Raw genomic sequence first — 16,818 nt, 5'->3', positions numbered from 1 at the left:
TCTGAGTGCCACTGTCTTCAAAGATTAATACATCTCTATATGGCTGCTATCCAATGGACTCACACCCACATAGCACTAATTAAGTGATGGGTACTGAATGAGTGGCAGCTCTCTATGATAGGACATCATAAGAATTGTGATATCCTTCAGCTGACCAATCAACTGACTCTCATAAGACTAGGTAGGGTAGCTTTCAAGCTTCCAAACTTTGTATGAATCCACCTTCCAAGAGTAAAGTCCAATGGGGTTGCACTTCATTCTTATTACAGCTGGGAATTCACACAATTACCCAAAACAAAAGAAAGTGTTACTGTGTCATTTTCAGAAAGTAGTGGACTATTGGAATGATCGCAAAAAAGGCAAACTTGCACAGTTGCTTCCTAAAACGACATCAACTCTGAAGGCAACAAGTGTGCTTGTGCTTTTTTCCCTTACTACTTTTTTTCTGGTGACAGACAGAATGGGGTTAGGATTTAATTTTATATATAAAATATATAAAATAACCTGTTAAGAACCGATTATTGTTGGGGAAAGGAAACAGCAACCTCTTTCACATGTGCACATTTCAAGTGATTGTGACAGCTGTGTGTAGAATGAATCTTCTTGATTGTTACATTTGGCCTTATAAAAAGAGCAGCCTTGAGTTCTGAACATTACCTGCTTAGCATGCAGAGCACAGATCAGATAGCAAGAACTTTGAAGGTAAACAGAATGAAAGTATGGTCTAAGCTTCAGATGTATGCTACAGGCAGGGGGTAATGTAAGAAAGTTTGAACAAGTCACTGGAAATACATGAATATAGCCAGCCTTACATCAAAGGTAGTTTACATAATAATTGAAATGAGACTCCAAAGCTACTTGCAGAATACTTCAGGGTATTCATATTATAACCAAGGACCAGATTAACTGAGCACAAGACCTGCTTTATAAAAGAAAGATCTGGCTGCTTCTTGCCTTTAATCATCATTACTCTAAATTGAAGACAACAGGAGAAGAAAACTAAGGGCACATGTACTGAGACAAAGGTGGAATAATGGTACATCAACTGGATTTAATAAAGCTGATAAGAATGTACACTTCATATTCAAAAGAAAACAAGTCCTATTTTTAGTATCTTAATTTTTTCCTACAGCCTTGAGAAAAGTAACCTGTGCACACACATATACTCATATCTGAGCAATCATTGAATAATAACATATGCACTCATGTGAATAAGGACACGATCCTTGCTGCTACAATTCAATTTCTCTTTTTTATTTGTATTTTTTTGAGTCAAGACTCATAGATGCATTAAATAGTAATTATGTAAAGCTTTCCAGGTTTTATGTAAATTATGAACTGACATAAAAGTGAGAAAGAGTCTTTTGAATCTGGGCAATCTACTGCAAAACTAGTGTGATTTAGTTTATTCTATGCACAGATAATACCAGTATTTTAATAGTATCTGTCATTAATAAAGAGCTAATTAATTCACAGTACAACAGAAACAGAAAACACACAAGTAGGTAAAAAATAGACACATAAAAAGAATAGAGTTATGGGATCCCTTATCTGTAAACTCTTTATCCAGAATGTTTTGAATTACAGGAAGACTCCCATAGAGTCTGTTTTAATCAAATAAATCTAATATATATTTACCATCACATGGTATGTGGTGGTAAATAAGCTGCATAAATCCATATTGGTGGCAAAACAATCCTTTGAGTTTAATTTAATATTTGTATTTTTTTTTGTAGACCAAGGGGGTTATTTATAAAAGGTCAAATTTTAGATTTATGTGAATTTTTTTTAACTCTAATAAATTTAAATGTACTCACAACTCGAATATGAGGTTATTTATAAAATAGGATAGGAATGACCAGAATATTTGAATCAAATTTGAATCAAGTTTTCCTCCAAACAAAACATGTCAGGAAGGCTATCACGTCTTCAAATGGTTCAACGGACCTCTGCCATTGACTTCTACATGAACTTGGCAGGTTTTAGGTGGCAAAGTATCAAATAAGAACTTTTTCCAGGGATGAGGTGTGATAAATCTCACATTCAAATTCAAATTTGAGTTGATGGTTTTAAACTCGAAATAGTGAGTTTTGACCAAGAAAAAAAAAAACTATTCTAAAATTCAAATTAGAATTTACCGTTCACAGCTTCCATCTGCCCTTTAAGGTCTGGTTAATCAAATTGCAGAAATATTCCTTATGTGGAAAACGCCAGGCCCCAAGCATTCTGAATAATAAATCTTATACCTTTACAGTGATGGAGTGGAGACTACTGGGAATTACTGTAAATATTACATAGTAATTAATAAAGTGTAAAATATTTTCTTATGAACAGTGCTTATTGATGTCATCAGATATAATCAGTGCTTAATGATTTTTTTTTGTATCACATTATTGAGATACACTTTTGTTGTACAGGTATGGGATCCATTATCCAGAAACCCATTATCCAGAAAGCTCCAAATTACAGAAAGGCTGTCTCCCATGGACTGCATTTTATTGAAATAATCCAATTTTTTTAAACAATTTCCTTTTTCTCTGTAATAATTAAACAGTCACTTGTACTTGATCCCAAAGATATAATTAACTTATTGGAAGCAAAATCAGCCTATTGGGTTTATTTAATGTTTACATGATTTACTAGTAGAGTTAAGGTATGAAGATCCAAATTACAGAAAGTTCCCTTATCCAGAAACCCCCAGGCCCTGATAACAGGTTCCATACCTGTATAATAAAATGCATTCTAATGGTGAAATGTAATAAATGTTGTAAAAAAAGCTAAACTATTTTCACAAATAAGAATAACATTTTTAATTACACATTGTAATATTCTTGCTTAAAGGCCATGTAAAGGCAAAAAAAATCCCATTTTTACTTTCTTTAATTAAAAAGAAACCTATCTTCAATATACTTTGATTAAAAAATGTGTACAATTTTTATAAGAAAACTGACTGTATGCAGTGAAATTCTCCCTTCATTTACTGCTGTGGATAGGAATTGTCAGATGGTCCCTAACTGCTGAGCAGGGAAACAATCATACTTATGAACAGCAGGGGGAGACCCGCCTTACTTCCCAGCCATGCAGAACTCAATTAGCTTTGTTTATGATGATCCCTAAGCAGCCCAGACCACACTGAGCATGTGCACAGTCTTGGTCTTGCAAAGATGTATAACAAATTTACAAGATGGTGACCTCCTGTAGCCAACTTTGAAAGCATAAATTATTTGTTTGATTAGGCTTGTGGTGCAGTAAGTTCATGTTTATATTTAGTAAACAAAATATAGCATTTCTAGCCTTATTCTATTTTAGACTTTACATGCCCTTTAAAGGGATTCTGTCATGATTTTTATGATGTAGTTTTTATTTCTAAATTACACTGTTAACGCTGCAAATAATTCACTCTTCGTATAAATAAATACATTTATAGGTAGAACCTGCAAGTGTATTTTTTTTTTATTGTAATATTAGTATGTAGGCAACCATCTCAGGTAATTTTGCCTGGTCATGTGCTTTCAGAAAAGAGCCAGCACTTTAGGACAGAACTGCTTTCTGGCAGGCTGTTGTTTCTCCTACGTAATGTACTCAAATTTGCAGGTCGCAGTGTGGATTTTACAATTGAGTGCTGTTCTTAGATCTATCAGGCAGCTGTTATCTTGTGTTAGGGAGATCCTATCTTTCCCATTGTTCTGTTGTTAGGCTGCTGGGGGCAAGGGGTTATATCAACTTGCAGTACAGCAGGAAAGAGTGACTGAAGTTTATCAGAGCACAGGTCACATGTCTGGGGACAGATGGGAAACTGACAATATGTCTATTAACTGATGCATTTTGAAAAAATGACAGTATCCCTTTAAACTGTTATTGCATTGCAAATTTTAATTGTGCATTGCCCACTTTTTGAGAAGTGTTTGAAGTTGTAATAATCTTCTGCATTACTTCTTCAAGTTTTATTATGTTCACTGTGCACTGGAGCAAACGTTAACATTTGCAAATCGTCCACTGTCGAAAGAGGTTGCTAAGAAGTTTCTGGGTTTACAAAACCTATATTAAATTTGTAAAAGAAAAATTTGTTCTCACGAAGGCATAGCTTTTTGCATTGCATATAGTTCTTCCATTTCCATAGTTTATTCCATTCCCCCATATTAATTTAAACAGCAGCATATAAATAATTACCTTTGAGATCCATTATCAAGGCCAGCAGCCTTGATTCTTTATATGGTCAGTGACTTTTAGTATCCTTGTATTTATGGTAACAAGTACAGTACATTAGACTTTATAAAATATGGTGTTTATGCTATTTAGAAAAGCTTTTTCTTTTTAATGCACTAAGCTAGTGTAACAAGATCAAAATGCAACAATGACAGAATGCTATTTCTTTATTACAAACTAAACAGTTATGATTTTATTTTAACAATTTTTTTTTTTTTTGCACTATTCATAGTTCCAGATGACATATTTGCTCGAAACTACATTTGGAAAGGTTTCTGCATCTTCAAAGGAAAGAACCAACCAATGAATTTTACAATTAATAACTTCAACATCTCTACTGGAAAAGTGAATGCAACGCTAATCATCAGCAATGCTGAGTTTTATCTTTTAGGTAATATATTTCATTTTATTGTTTATTTAATTTTTTTAATACACAAGAAATAGGTGTCCATTGTACATATCTGAACCAAAGAGAACTTTTAAAAATGGTGAAAGAAAAAGGAACAAAGTGTTATAGTCAAAGAATAAAATTAAGAAGTAAGAAGTAATGTGTATAGTGGCAAATATTAAATAAATGAATACTTTATAATTACATAAATATATTTTTTAAAGATGCATCAAACTATTATTATTATAAATCCCAAAAAAAGTATTATTGAACTACATTATTTTAGCAATCATAATTTTGTTTCTTGATCACATCATATTGATTTTGAGGTCTTGAAAAAACTAAATCAGTTTAATTGTTGGAAAAAACTGCATTGTTCTGTTATTTTTTACAAATTCAACTATTTAAAACAAAGATTGAAAAGTAAAATTGTTTGAATATTTTAAAATACCTTTCTCATCAACTTATGTTGAAGCTTGGCAGGTTTTAGCTTCCAATAGGACATTTTCTCAATCTTTTGTGCACAAAATGACTCAAATTTGAATCAGTAGTTCCCTTATTTACTAAAATCCAATTTTTTCTGATTAATTAATAAAAAAAATCGACCAAACTAGAATCCATGATTTACCCTTATTTCACAAAAAAAACATGAAAAAATTGGATAGCCAAAAACAGCAACTTTTTTGAATTGTTGCGCGAAAAATCCAACTTTTTGCGATATACAAATGCGAAAAGTAGTGATGGGTGAATTTATTCGGCAGGTGCGAATTCGCGGCAAATTTCCACGCTTTCCCCCTCGCCAAATTTAGACACCGGCATTTGATTAATGGACACCCATTGACTTTAAAGGGTGCTGTTGTCAACTTTCATGGCGAATCAAAACGGGACAAAGTTGCCCATCATTAGCGAAAAGTATGAATTTTTGGTGAAATCAGCAGAAAAGCCTACAATGTTTAAATTATTGTTCAAAACCCACCGCAGACAATAGACAATAAAATCTTCAAATTGCAAATATTGACTTCTACAGGACCTCGACAGGTTGAAGATAGAGTATTTTCAGATTCAGACTAATAATACAAATGAAAAATTTTAGTTTTTTTCCACTTAAAAATCAGATTTTATAGTAAAATAACTATAATTTTAGCATTCGGACTTTGATAAATAACCCCTAAAATTATAAATAATATTTAATAATATATATTAAAACTATAATTTCTCAAATAATAGAACCTTAAAAGTGACATTGGGTGGTCAAAACATAGTAATTTCTCTACATGCAGTGGGTGTAATTCCATTATTTACCTATAATATATATATATATATATATATATATATATATATATATATATATATATATATATATATTTACCTATAATATAGAAGAAGAAATAACAGTCTTTTGATTTAGAAATACATTTTTTTTTTAAAGCATTGTAAGTTGAAAAAAGCAAAAAAAACTTCAATCATTATGGCCTAAGAGGCTTGTTTATTAAAGGTTGGATTTAAGTGGTTTTAGAGGTGTTTTAAATCATGACTAATCTCACCAGCTCTAAAATCAATAATTGTCACTGAATTTATTAAAATATACAATTAAAATATACAATTAAAAATTACAAACAAATCACAGTGATATATTCTAAAAATACAAATTCCTCGAAAACCTCTAAAAATTCAAGTTTTTTGGACAATTTCTAGAGAAGAAAAAAAAATCCAGAAACCTCTAAAAGTCTGAATTGATTTAAAGTTGTCCATTAAGATCAGTGCAATTCCTATTAACTTTTGTAGGACCTTGATGACTTTTACTTGACAGTTGTAGTTTTGCATTTTACATTTTTACAGCTTTTTAGGAAAACCACAAATTTTTCAAGATATGTGGAAAAAAATAATGATTCAATTGTTAGTAAACGGGCCCCTTATTGTACTTTATACATTTTGGAAATTTAACGGAATATATTGTACAGCCCTGCAGTCTGACCAGGGCACTAACTGCATAGAATTTGTATGTGGGCGTCTCTCGTGGTTACATACCCTATTGCATATTGCTTTAACATATATGTTGTCAACAGGGGCAGAGACTAACATGAACCTTCATTTATTTGTATGTGGCAATGCACCTGGTGGTCACAACTTAACTGGATCCAAAGGACATTCTCCCACATGCTAACATAGGCAGGCCCATATATTATTATTATTATTATTATTATTATTTCAGCTTTCTAAAGGGGATCATGGAAAAACAATGTTTATATTTGACCATGGTCTCCAATAAACTCAAATTGGCATTAACAAGACCTCTCCGTTATATAATTTATCCACAATGTCTAGCAATGTCATTTATGTAAATAAAAAACACAGTCCATAACCATTTATTTTTGTGTAGGGATTTATAAAAGTCAAGAGGCTCGCTTGATCCTGCACATTAATTCAGTGAAATCATCGGCACAAACCAGCGTGGCCAAGATGAAGGATGAGAAGTGGGCAATGGATGGATTTGTAAGTATTAAACTTTTACAGTCTGGAACAGTATTGGAACTATTAACCGTCAGTCCCTGGTACAGGATGGGCACCCCCCCTACGAATTACACGTATATCGTTGTTTGGGGAGGAGGCAGATCGGAGGCCCAGTCCAACCTTGGCTTCTGGCTTATTTGCTGTAAAATCTCCCTCTGCCCAGCCACCTGTGATAGGGATGGATGAATTTTTTTGCCTTGTTTTGCCAAAAATTACGCCCATGACTTATATTGTACAGTGTTGTAACTATTAACCGGCAGTCCCTAGTACAGGATTGGCACCCCCCTACGAATTACACGCATATCGTTGTTTGGGGAGGAGGCAGATCGGAGGCCCAGTCCAACCCTGGCTTGTTTGCTGTAAAATCTCCCTCTGCCCAGCCACCTGCGATAGGGATGGATGAATTTTTTTGCCTTGTTTTGCCGGAAAAAATTATGCCCCTAGATTTGTATGGCGTTGTGCGTCAAAATAAAAAGACGCGTCAAAAATTTTTGACACCCATAGACTTTAATGGGCGTCGGGGACATTTCGCCAGTGGCAAATTTTAGGCGAAACAAAACAGGTCAAATTCGCCCATCCCTAGCGATAACCATTGTCGCTACTCCAGTGGGCCCCAAGGGGTGTGGGCAGGTCCGGAACTAGGGGTAGGCAGAAGAGGAAGGTGCCTAGGTCACCAAGTTGGAGGGGCACCAGGCATGGTATCTCTTCTGCAGCTTTCCCCTAGTTCTGACCCTTGTTCCCCCGCCAGCGGCAGCAATTCTGGTAAACTGGCTTCTGGTATTCTGGCCACGCTCTGAGGAGGAGGCCTCCTTCTCAATGGCCCATGGGAATAAGTGCATGCGCGAACCAGCACATACAATGGAGATGCGTACGGGTGCATGCTTGGCGGAACTCATGCATGTACAGAGGAGTGCGTGGCCAGAATACCAGAAGCCAGCTGGGTTGCCTAGGGTGCCCAGCCAACTTGGCCTGGCACTGGGTGTGGACCTAGGTGCAATTGCACGTCCTGCACCTCTAGTAGTTACGCCACTGGTCTGGAAGCATTTATCATATTCTCCAACTAATATTTCTGGGTGTTACAAGGCAAAACAATACCCTATTTATACACTTGCCTTAGAGAAAATGTGACTGTGTGATAGAACTGTCTGGATTTAGAATACCATAACATCTAACATTAAATTACTAAAGAAACTATTCTAAGAAGCAGTGGATTGGATATATTCTGCAACAAGATGATAATCCTGCCTTTTAGTTATGAAAATTATACATAAAGTACTGAATGAACCAAGGAAGGCCATTTACTGTATGTTGTAGAAAGGTATATAAAGAAAAAAGAGAGAAAAAAATAAATAAATATATATATATATATATATATATATATATATATATATATATATACTGTATATATATAGTTAGTAGTAAGATGGGTGGCACTCTGCTTCACTAGCGCCCAACTCCCGCACAACCCCCCCGCAATCGGAGCACTGGGGAGCTGCACATCCACAAATCCGGGCCTGAGTGCCATGCTTGTCTACAGATGGACAGTAACTATGGTTATTCCACATAAATATTGCAGCCTTGTCAGGATCATCATTTCTGCCACAAACCCTACAATAAAGCTGGGTTTATGGCACATTATAGTTATTAATGGCAGAACAACACTATTTACTACTATGGGTAATGCCAGAATAATGTTGTTTTGTGTGCAGAAATATGCAGAAATATGTGCAGATAAATGCAACACTATAGATTGCTCCATCTGTATTTGTATTTACAAGATACGTCAAGATAACACAAAATCATTTGGGGTTGCTGGTGGCAGCATTTATAAAACAGTTTGTATTTTTGATGCTTTTGCCTTGAATTTCACAGATGAGGATATCTGAACAAACAAAGCAGGACAAATATTACTTTTGTATTAGAAAAGATTTTATAGAAGAAACTAAGCGGGTTATTTACTAAAACTCATTTTTTTTCTTTTATGTTACCAGAAACAAACTTTGAGTTTATATGCTTAAATGCCTGAATTTTTTTTAGGCTTAAAAACATCTTGAAATGGTTAAGGGAAAGCTGCCATTGACTCTTACGTGGTTTTAGATGGAGTATTTTTGGATTCAGACTTTTAGTAGCTTTGGGGCATAATACATTTCAAAAACATTTCAGTTTTTTTCCACTAAAAATGTTAGGGTTTTTTTGTAAAAAAAATTGTTTTAATAAACAATCCCCTAAGTATCCAAGTATGTTTGTTTTTCCTAGAATTACACTATGCCTACACCATGCTACATAAAGAAAATTAATTTGCATTACATTTAACTTCCATATTTTATTCTAAAACAATTATGTTAAAATTATACAGTACATCTGCGAAAAAATATATGCCTTGAATAAGTTGTTTAATACAGGTACATGATCTGTTATTCAGAAACCCATTATCTGGAAAGATCAAAATTCCACCTCCCAAAGACTCAGTTTTAATCCAATAATTCACAATTTTAAAAATGATTCCCTTTCTCTCTGTAGTAATAAAATAGTACCTTGTACTTAATCCCAGCGATGATATAGTAAATCTGTAATGGAGGTAAAATAATCCCATTGTGTTTACTAAATGCTTTTTTAGCAGATTTATGGTAAAGCCCCTTATCTGGAAAACTCCAGGTCCTCAGCACTCTGGATAAAACACTGTATTGTACAAATCAGACTATAGTTTAGCATTGGCAAATGCCTCAAGATGTTTTACTGTTTTTCTCTTTACTTTGTAGGTGTCAGCAGAATCAGATGGGGCTACTTATGTTTTTCAAGGTTCCATTCATGGCAAAGATTATGGAAACTTTGGACTGCGAAGTATAGGTGAGTTACCATCAATGAAAGTGCTCATAAATGGAATTTAACATCAACAGAAGGGCTTTTTGGCAACAATGAACCACACATAGGAACCTAACATAAGTACAATATAGACAGTATGGATGCTGAGCACTCAGGTAGGTGCAATTGCTACATGAACTGCAGCAATGAATAGTAAATGAGCCCTCCAAATTTTTGTTGTTGCTACTTGTTGCATTTAATTTTAAGAGCAGGCACAGTATGTAGTTATACTATATATGAACAAGAAATAAATGTAATAAGTTATGGTCAAATAGTCCGGTAGCAGTTGGCAGTTGGTAGCACTTTGGAATCGCTATTGCATTATCATCAATAAAGTTTTCATTGAGAATTCTAACCTGATGGTGGCAACCCTCAGTGAAGTATTTCCAGCTGTTTCAGACATTAGGGGACCATTTCCCAACAATCAAATTATGATTTTTTTTCTGTGAATCACAAAAAAAATTGTGATTTGCCTATATTTCTAAAAAGTTCTAAAAATTTGAAATGCATTAAGTGTAAAAACCTCAAAAGCCTTTAATGCCAAAAGTTGTTAAGGTTCTATTGATGTCAATGGGAGCTGCTCTGGTCCTATTGGACCATTTTTCAACCAATAAGAATTTTAGAGGTTTTGGCATTTTCTTTTGCTACGAATTGTCCCAAAGGTTTTCAAGGTATTCATATATTTTCAGATCGTTCAGGGTTTTATTTCCTTCATTCTTTTCATGTTCAGATCTCTTAACAAATTCAGTGATATTAATGTTTTTAGAGTTTCTGAGTTTAGTTGTGGTTTCAAAAACCTCTAAAAGTCCTTTTTATTAAAAGTCATATTTAATTATGTAACTATGTTTTTCAAAGCATGGCTAAACTGACATTCTTTGAAACCATGAATTTCATGGAATGTATTAAGAGATCTGAGTAAAAATGAAAAAAAGTGCTGAATGATGCACTAAGAACTTCTACAAATATGAGTTTTTCGGATAATTCTTAAAAAACATTCTGAATTCATTTAAAGCAGCCAAATAAGATTAGTGCAGCTTCAATTGACTTTTATAGAACCTCAAAAACTTTTATTTGGTGAATTTTTGTGTTAGAGGTTTTTATGGTTTTTAGAGCGTTTAAGAAATATAGAAAACCCACAAATTGCTCAATATTCATGGACAAAATATTTGATTGCTAGTAAATGGGCCACTAAGAACAATGGATGAGCTTTAGGTTTCCAATCTGAGTAATTTATGTCTGTTTTAATCAGAAGATGTTAAATGTTTTTGGTCAATTCATGAGCATTTGATGTCATCAGCTGACGGCAAACAGAAGAGATCATATCTGCTTTATTCACTGTATAATTGCTGTATCCTCTCTCAATTTACAAGAGAACAGATCAAACATACAATCATATTGTTTGTCCCTTGTGCGGCCACATTAAATTATATTACATTCTAAATGAAGTATTGATATTTGTTTTAAAATCCAGGAATGCAAATCAACCTTTTCATTGCTACAGTTCATGTAATGCATGATTCATGAATGGCTCTTTGCCAGGTTGTGTCAGAGTTTCTGAAAGCAATCTTCCCTTCAGGACAGAGGGAAGAAAGAAAAAACAACTGTAAACAGAAGATTCATATTTACAATCTAATTATTCACTAGCACAATAAAAATGTATTTCTCCCTTGTGAGTATTTGAGCAAATAAAGTAGGAAAACTGTCATTTCATTAAAAATAGAAATTATTAAACTATAAATTGATTGCATCTACAGTATTTCTCTCCTGGGATATACTGTATACAGTATTGAATACCAGCATTTGGTGTCTAAGATGATTTTTGCCTTTTTTTTATATAGTCTGTAGTTCCCTGGCAGTTATGACTGGTACCAATAAAAGTTTTGAAATATACAAGTATGATTTTGTTATGAATTTGTTTTGGCAAAGTTTCGAGTATTCAGGGAGCCTGTGCTGCTGTGAAGTGGTGAATTTTAAGGGGGTCATTGACAAATAGATCACTTTACATGGCACAGTTGCTCAGTAAAGTGAAGGGTTGAACAATAAGGCCACTCCTGTGGTAGGTAAAATCAGATTGATTCATGATACAGTCTTGGGACCAATCAATATTAGTCTTAAACAGGTATCATCATGTTGGGCCAATACATCAACTAAGAAGTTTCTGTCCTAAGAGATCAATTTTCTTCTTTATTCAATTATGCTCTTTAGCATCAATAATGCTGAAATCACCAGTTGGGCTAAAAGTTAAGACATTGGACTGGAAATGTAGGGATCTTTTACTACCTACAGGATAAGTGCAAAGAAAGGTGTAACCCACCAGATTTTTTGCACTTTGCACACTGTCCAGCAGGTCAAAACTGTTCATCAGAAGGGGTGAAACCTCAAAATGGTTAAACCTTAATTATAAAAAGCTGTAGTTTGAATTCTGAAAGAAAACATGAGGAGCACTTCTTTACAGTAAAGGTGAAATCAAGCCCATCAAGCAACTCTATCAGAGAGTCATTAAGAGTCATTAAGCAGCGCAAATGTAAAGATTAAACAATCTAAGTAATAATATTTATTGGAATCATGACGTAGTGGGTTCTTCATAACAATATCTATAAATATGTATCCCATTAATAGGAATTAATATGACTGAAGACAGCTCTACTAATCATTCCTTTGGAACGAACAGCAGTTCTGTGGCGATAGCTATCTTGGTGCCTTTCTTCGCTCTAATATTTGCAGGATTTGGATTTTATCTATACAAACAAAGGTAAGAAAACAGATATTGTTTGCTGTTAGAAGCATGCTACAGGGTCTTAGTAAGGCCTGCCATCACCATTCCTATCATGGCTAACTGAAAGATGCCCATGTTAGGGCATGGGAGGTGGAACACCTCACCACACTGCCCATATTAACATTTTGCACACTACCGTCCTGTTCCTAAATGAGTCCTCTTATGCTTTGTCCTTGTTCATGATACATTTACCATATTCTCAATGTGCATGTGTATAATGTTTCATCACTGCCAAATATCACTGGGAAGCTAGACAGATTTACATATGCAAATAAATATAAATTAGGGAGCACCGCTCATCAGGTGAGAGAAACAGTGGATGGTGTGCACGTTATAGAAATAAGTAAGAACAAAATAAAGCAAAAGATAACCCTAAAGATTGCACCGCCCCATCCAAAAAGATCTGAGGTCTCAAGGAACCAAAATAAAACGTAACTTTTAATGAAATAACAGGAACTATTAAAATGAAGTTAGCAACAGGGGGATGAACCTACTGACATTAGGTATTGCCAAATGTGTAGGTCTTGGGGTGGGTATAGAACTGACCTGTGGGGTCTGTGATGGAATTTTAGAATAATAATGGGGTAAAAATGAGGATCATAAATTGATCACGTAGAGAGGGGTGGATATCAGACACACTGTCCCACAACACGTCAGTACACTGGCGGACCCCAATCAAACCACCACCCCTTCACCCTCCATTTACCCCTCCCTAAGATCGGGCTGGATAGAATTAAGTTGAGAGTGGCAATAATGCAGTGAATTAGGTATGTTGAGCCGAGAAAAAAGCTCTGGTTTGTCACCCTCCCCTTCACCCACAGAGCTCCCCTCCCGGTACAGCTGCCGAGCACTACCCAGTGTGTGCTCGTATTTTTTCAGCCCCCCCTGCCTAACAAAATCTAAAAGGCGCCTGACGCGCATTTCACCTGCAGACAGCTTTCATTAAAAGTTACATTTTATTTTGGTTCCTTGAGACCTCAGATCTTTTTGGATGGGACGGTGCAATCTTTAGGGTTATCTTTTGCTTTATTTTGTTCAGATTTACATATGCTACATATGGCAGATGGCACTTGATTTGTTCTCCACAATCTTCTGCTTTTGTTCTCCACAATCTTCTACTTTGTTAATATTCAAAAATCCAATTTTAAATACATATTATAAATACATATACATTTTTACATAGATATTGTTATAATGATAGAAAAGTATCTTAAAAAATATTAAGAAATTGTGTATATTTTTTCCACAGGACTGCTCCCAAAACACAATATACAGGATGTTCTGTCCATGAAAATAATAATGGCCAAGCTGCATTTGAAAACCCAATGTATGATACCAATGCAAAGTCAGTGGAAGGAAAGGCAGTACGATTTGATCCCAATCTGAACACTGTCTGCACAATGGTATAATGTTGGAATGCTCCTTGTCACTCATAAGCCAGGAAACTGAGACATAAATCAGGGCACCTTTTCGGTACGCTGTTAACATTAAAGCACATTTTAAAGAACACATCGTCACACTTTCCTGAGGAAGACAAGAAGAGCATATCATTTTCATTGGGACTGAAGAAATTCTCCATGTCGGAATGGAGAGTTTTCCAGCAAATAAACTGCACTCTGTGAGTGCTTAATTACAGTTTATTTTCTTTTTTTTTTAAAAAGGAGATTATTCTAAACTATAAACTTATTTGCATATATTGGAGGAGCATCCACTATCAATATTTACTGTGCTTTATAAACTATATTAGAAGGTCTGGAAAAAAAAAGATACACGATAAGAAATTGTTATACATAACTGAAGATAATGTGTTTAAATACAAAGTACAATATTTTCACATTCTTCGAACAATGGTATGCCCCTGTCAATTGGAGTACTCCATTTTGTGTACACTAGCGGGCATGAAAATACAAAACAGACAGAGGTGTTCCTAATTTATTTATTTATTTTTATAAAAATGACAGCAGCAATTCGTAAATACAAAATAACTGTGTGAGAGGTCATTTGCACATATGCATATTTTTGGTAAGAAGTCACTCATTCAAGAAATTCATCAGGTGTTCCTTAGATGTTTACTCCAATAGGAAGAAACAATTATTGGCGCTAACGCCTTTCCCAGTTTTATGTTATTTTTGGCTCATTGATATATGCTTTTATTTCTTTGACAATATGATGATAATAAATGAACCTATGCTGTGCATGTTATGATTAGCACAACATGTTTTTTTTAACAATCTACAAATTTATATAAACAATATCTTTGTAAACTCTTACAAATTGCTTTACCAATGAGATTTAGTTTGCACTACCTACTGTATGCCTCCTAAATACTTAAGGGGAGATTTATCAAAATGTGAATTCAAATGTCTACCGCAATTTGTGTTTTTTGTGGCAAAAATTGTATTCAAGTTTCAAAAAAATGAAACTGTAAAAGATTTATTAAGTGCAAAATACTTGAAAGCTTAGATTAACATTTTTGACATTTAAAAGCTGGCAAGTTCATGTAGATGCCAATGGGTATTGTATTTTCAAAACACAAACTACTTTTTAATTTGAGTTCTAGAAAATCAATTAAAATATGGCACTATCATTGATGATGAAATATAGAATGTGATTAAATTGTGTTTGAGTTGGTGTTTGAGTTTTCAAGTTTTTTCATATTTTAAAAAACTTGAAAATTCTAATTAGGTGAATTTTCCACAAAATTGAACATTTTTTAACATAATTAAAGGTTTTTTTTGTGGCAAAAATTGTGAATGCGAGATTAACATTTTTTAAGCGCATAAAAAAATGTACTTTCCAATTCAAGCTTTCAAGATCAAGATTTAAAATTTTTAGACTCATTGAAAATAAAGGTTATAATTTAATTTCACTGTGTTTGAGTTGGCTTTTTACATTTATAATTTCATTATAACTTGAAAAAATTAATTTTGATAAATCTGTCCCTTATTTCATATTTCTTATTTTGAGGGTGTGATGTGTGATTAATCACTGACTATACTATAGCATGATCTGTTTTTAACATGCACATGCCAAACATGTTTCCCAGTGTAGGATGTGAAATAACTTTAAAAGTGGGTTATCAAGATGGTCTTCAGGGTATAGAATAAGTTCAAACTGTCGATGAAAAATATTTTTTATGCTTTAGGATGGTACAAAAAAGTTTTGCTCAATTCTAGTGAAAACAATTGCCCATTAATAACAATTTGCTTATTTATTTAGACCAAAGAGGATACAGCTGTTTTGAAGTATTGCTTTTTGAAGCTGCACACAAATTTTAGTTTTGGAAAACAGTCAGCAGCCTCAAAGACCTCAAATAACTAGAATTATCATGGACTTAAGTGTAGATATATCATATACTGTATGTATTCATATAAATCCACGTTGTGTGTACCTTGAAAGAATAACTTTAATGCATGTCTCCTTTTCAACATCCAATTTGCTGCTTAAAAGTCATAAGGATTTTTAACACAACAGACAAAAGGTAATTTGATATATATATATATTTGTACAAAGTGGAGTAGAGTGGGATCCCAGTCCGTGACTTAGTCCAAAAAATGGACAAATTACATATCGAACAAAAAAGTCCAGACAACTTGCTTAATGTAACAAAAAGGTTTTTACCAAGCAAGAATACGCAACGTTTCGAAGCTCCCATCTCTTTTTCAAGCATATATATATATATATATATATATATAATTTCAATCATAATAAAGATAGCCATTGGGGTAATCATATAATGAAATTTTAATTATAAACAGTAGGCAATAGAAGACAATTCTTACCAAAGAAGCCTGTAGGTGACATAAAAATGGCCCCCTACATTGATTTTTTGCAGAAAGTTTTGTATTTTAGCTTAACATATTTTGTTTGAACTGAGAAGTGCTGCTGCCATGAGACGAGTTAAGAAACTCACTTCAGGCAGCAGCAACTTGCAAGTTACCACCAGGGGCAGCAGAAAAGCAGTTCTTAGCAATTTTTAAGAGCCAATATTTTAGTTTTTAAATAATTTCAGCTTTGCTAGTGCAGAGAGTGTAATTGCGCTTGCGCACTAGTGATGCAGCACTTCCCTACACCC

General features: G+C 34.1%; 1 protein-coding gene across 1 annotated transcript in view; it reads left to right on the top strand.

Moving 5' to 3' along the window:
* LOC108719755 (CUB and sushi domain-containing protein 3-like) overlaps nucleotides 1–16,345 on the top strand; it is a 489,518-nt gene extending 473,173 nt beyond the window's left edge. Inside the window, exons 64-68 of the mRNA XM_041567998.1 lie at nucleotides 4,439–4,597; nucleotides 6,975–7,087; nucleotides 9,865–9,952; nucleotides 12,587–12,719; nucleotides 13,993–16,345. Of these exons, the coding sequence (XP_041423932.1) occupies nucleotides 4,439–4,597; nucleotides 6,975–7,087; nucleotides 9,865–9,952; nucleotides 12,587–12,719; nucleotides 13,993–14,152 (653 nt within the window). The 3' untranslated portion in view covers nucleotides 14,153–16,345. The remainder of the gene's footprint in view (nucleotides 1–4,438; nucleotides 4,598–6,974; nucleotides 7,088–9,864; nucleotides 9,953–12,586; nucleotides 12,720–13,992) is intronic.
* Nucleotides 16,346–16,818: the final 473 nt, after the last annotated feature.

The sequence above is a fragment of the Xenopus laevis genome, chromosome 6S (genome assembly GCF_017654675.1).
Source record: "Xenopus laevis strain J_2021 chromosome 6S, Xenopus_laevis_v10.1, whole genome shotgun sequence".
Lineage (NCBI taxonomy): Eukaryota > Metazoa > Chordata > Amphibia > Anura > Pipidae > Xenopus > Xenopus laevis.
This window is presented reverse-complemented; position numbering and strand designations above follow the sequence as displayed.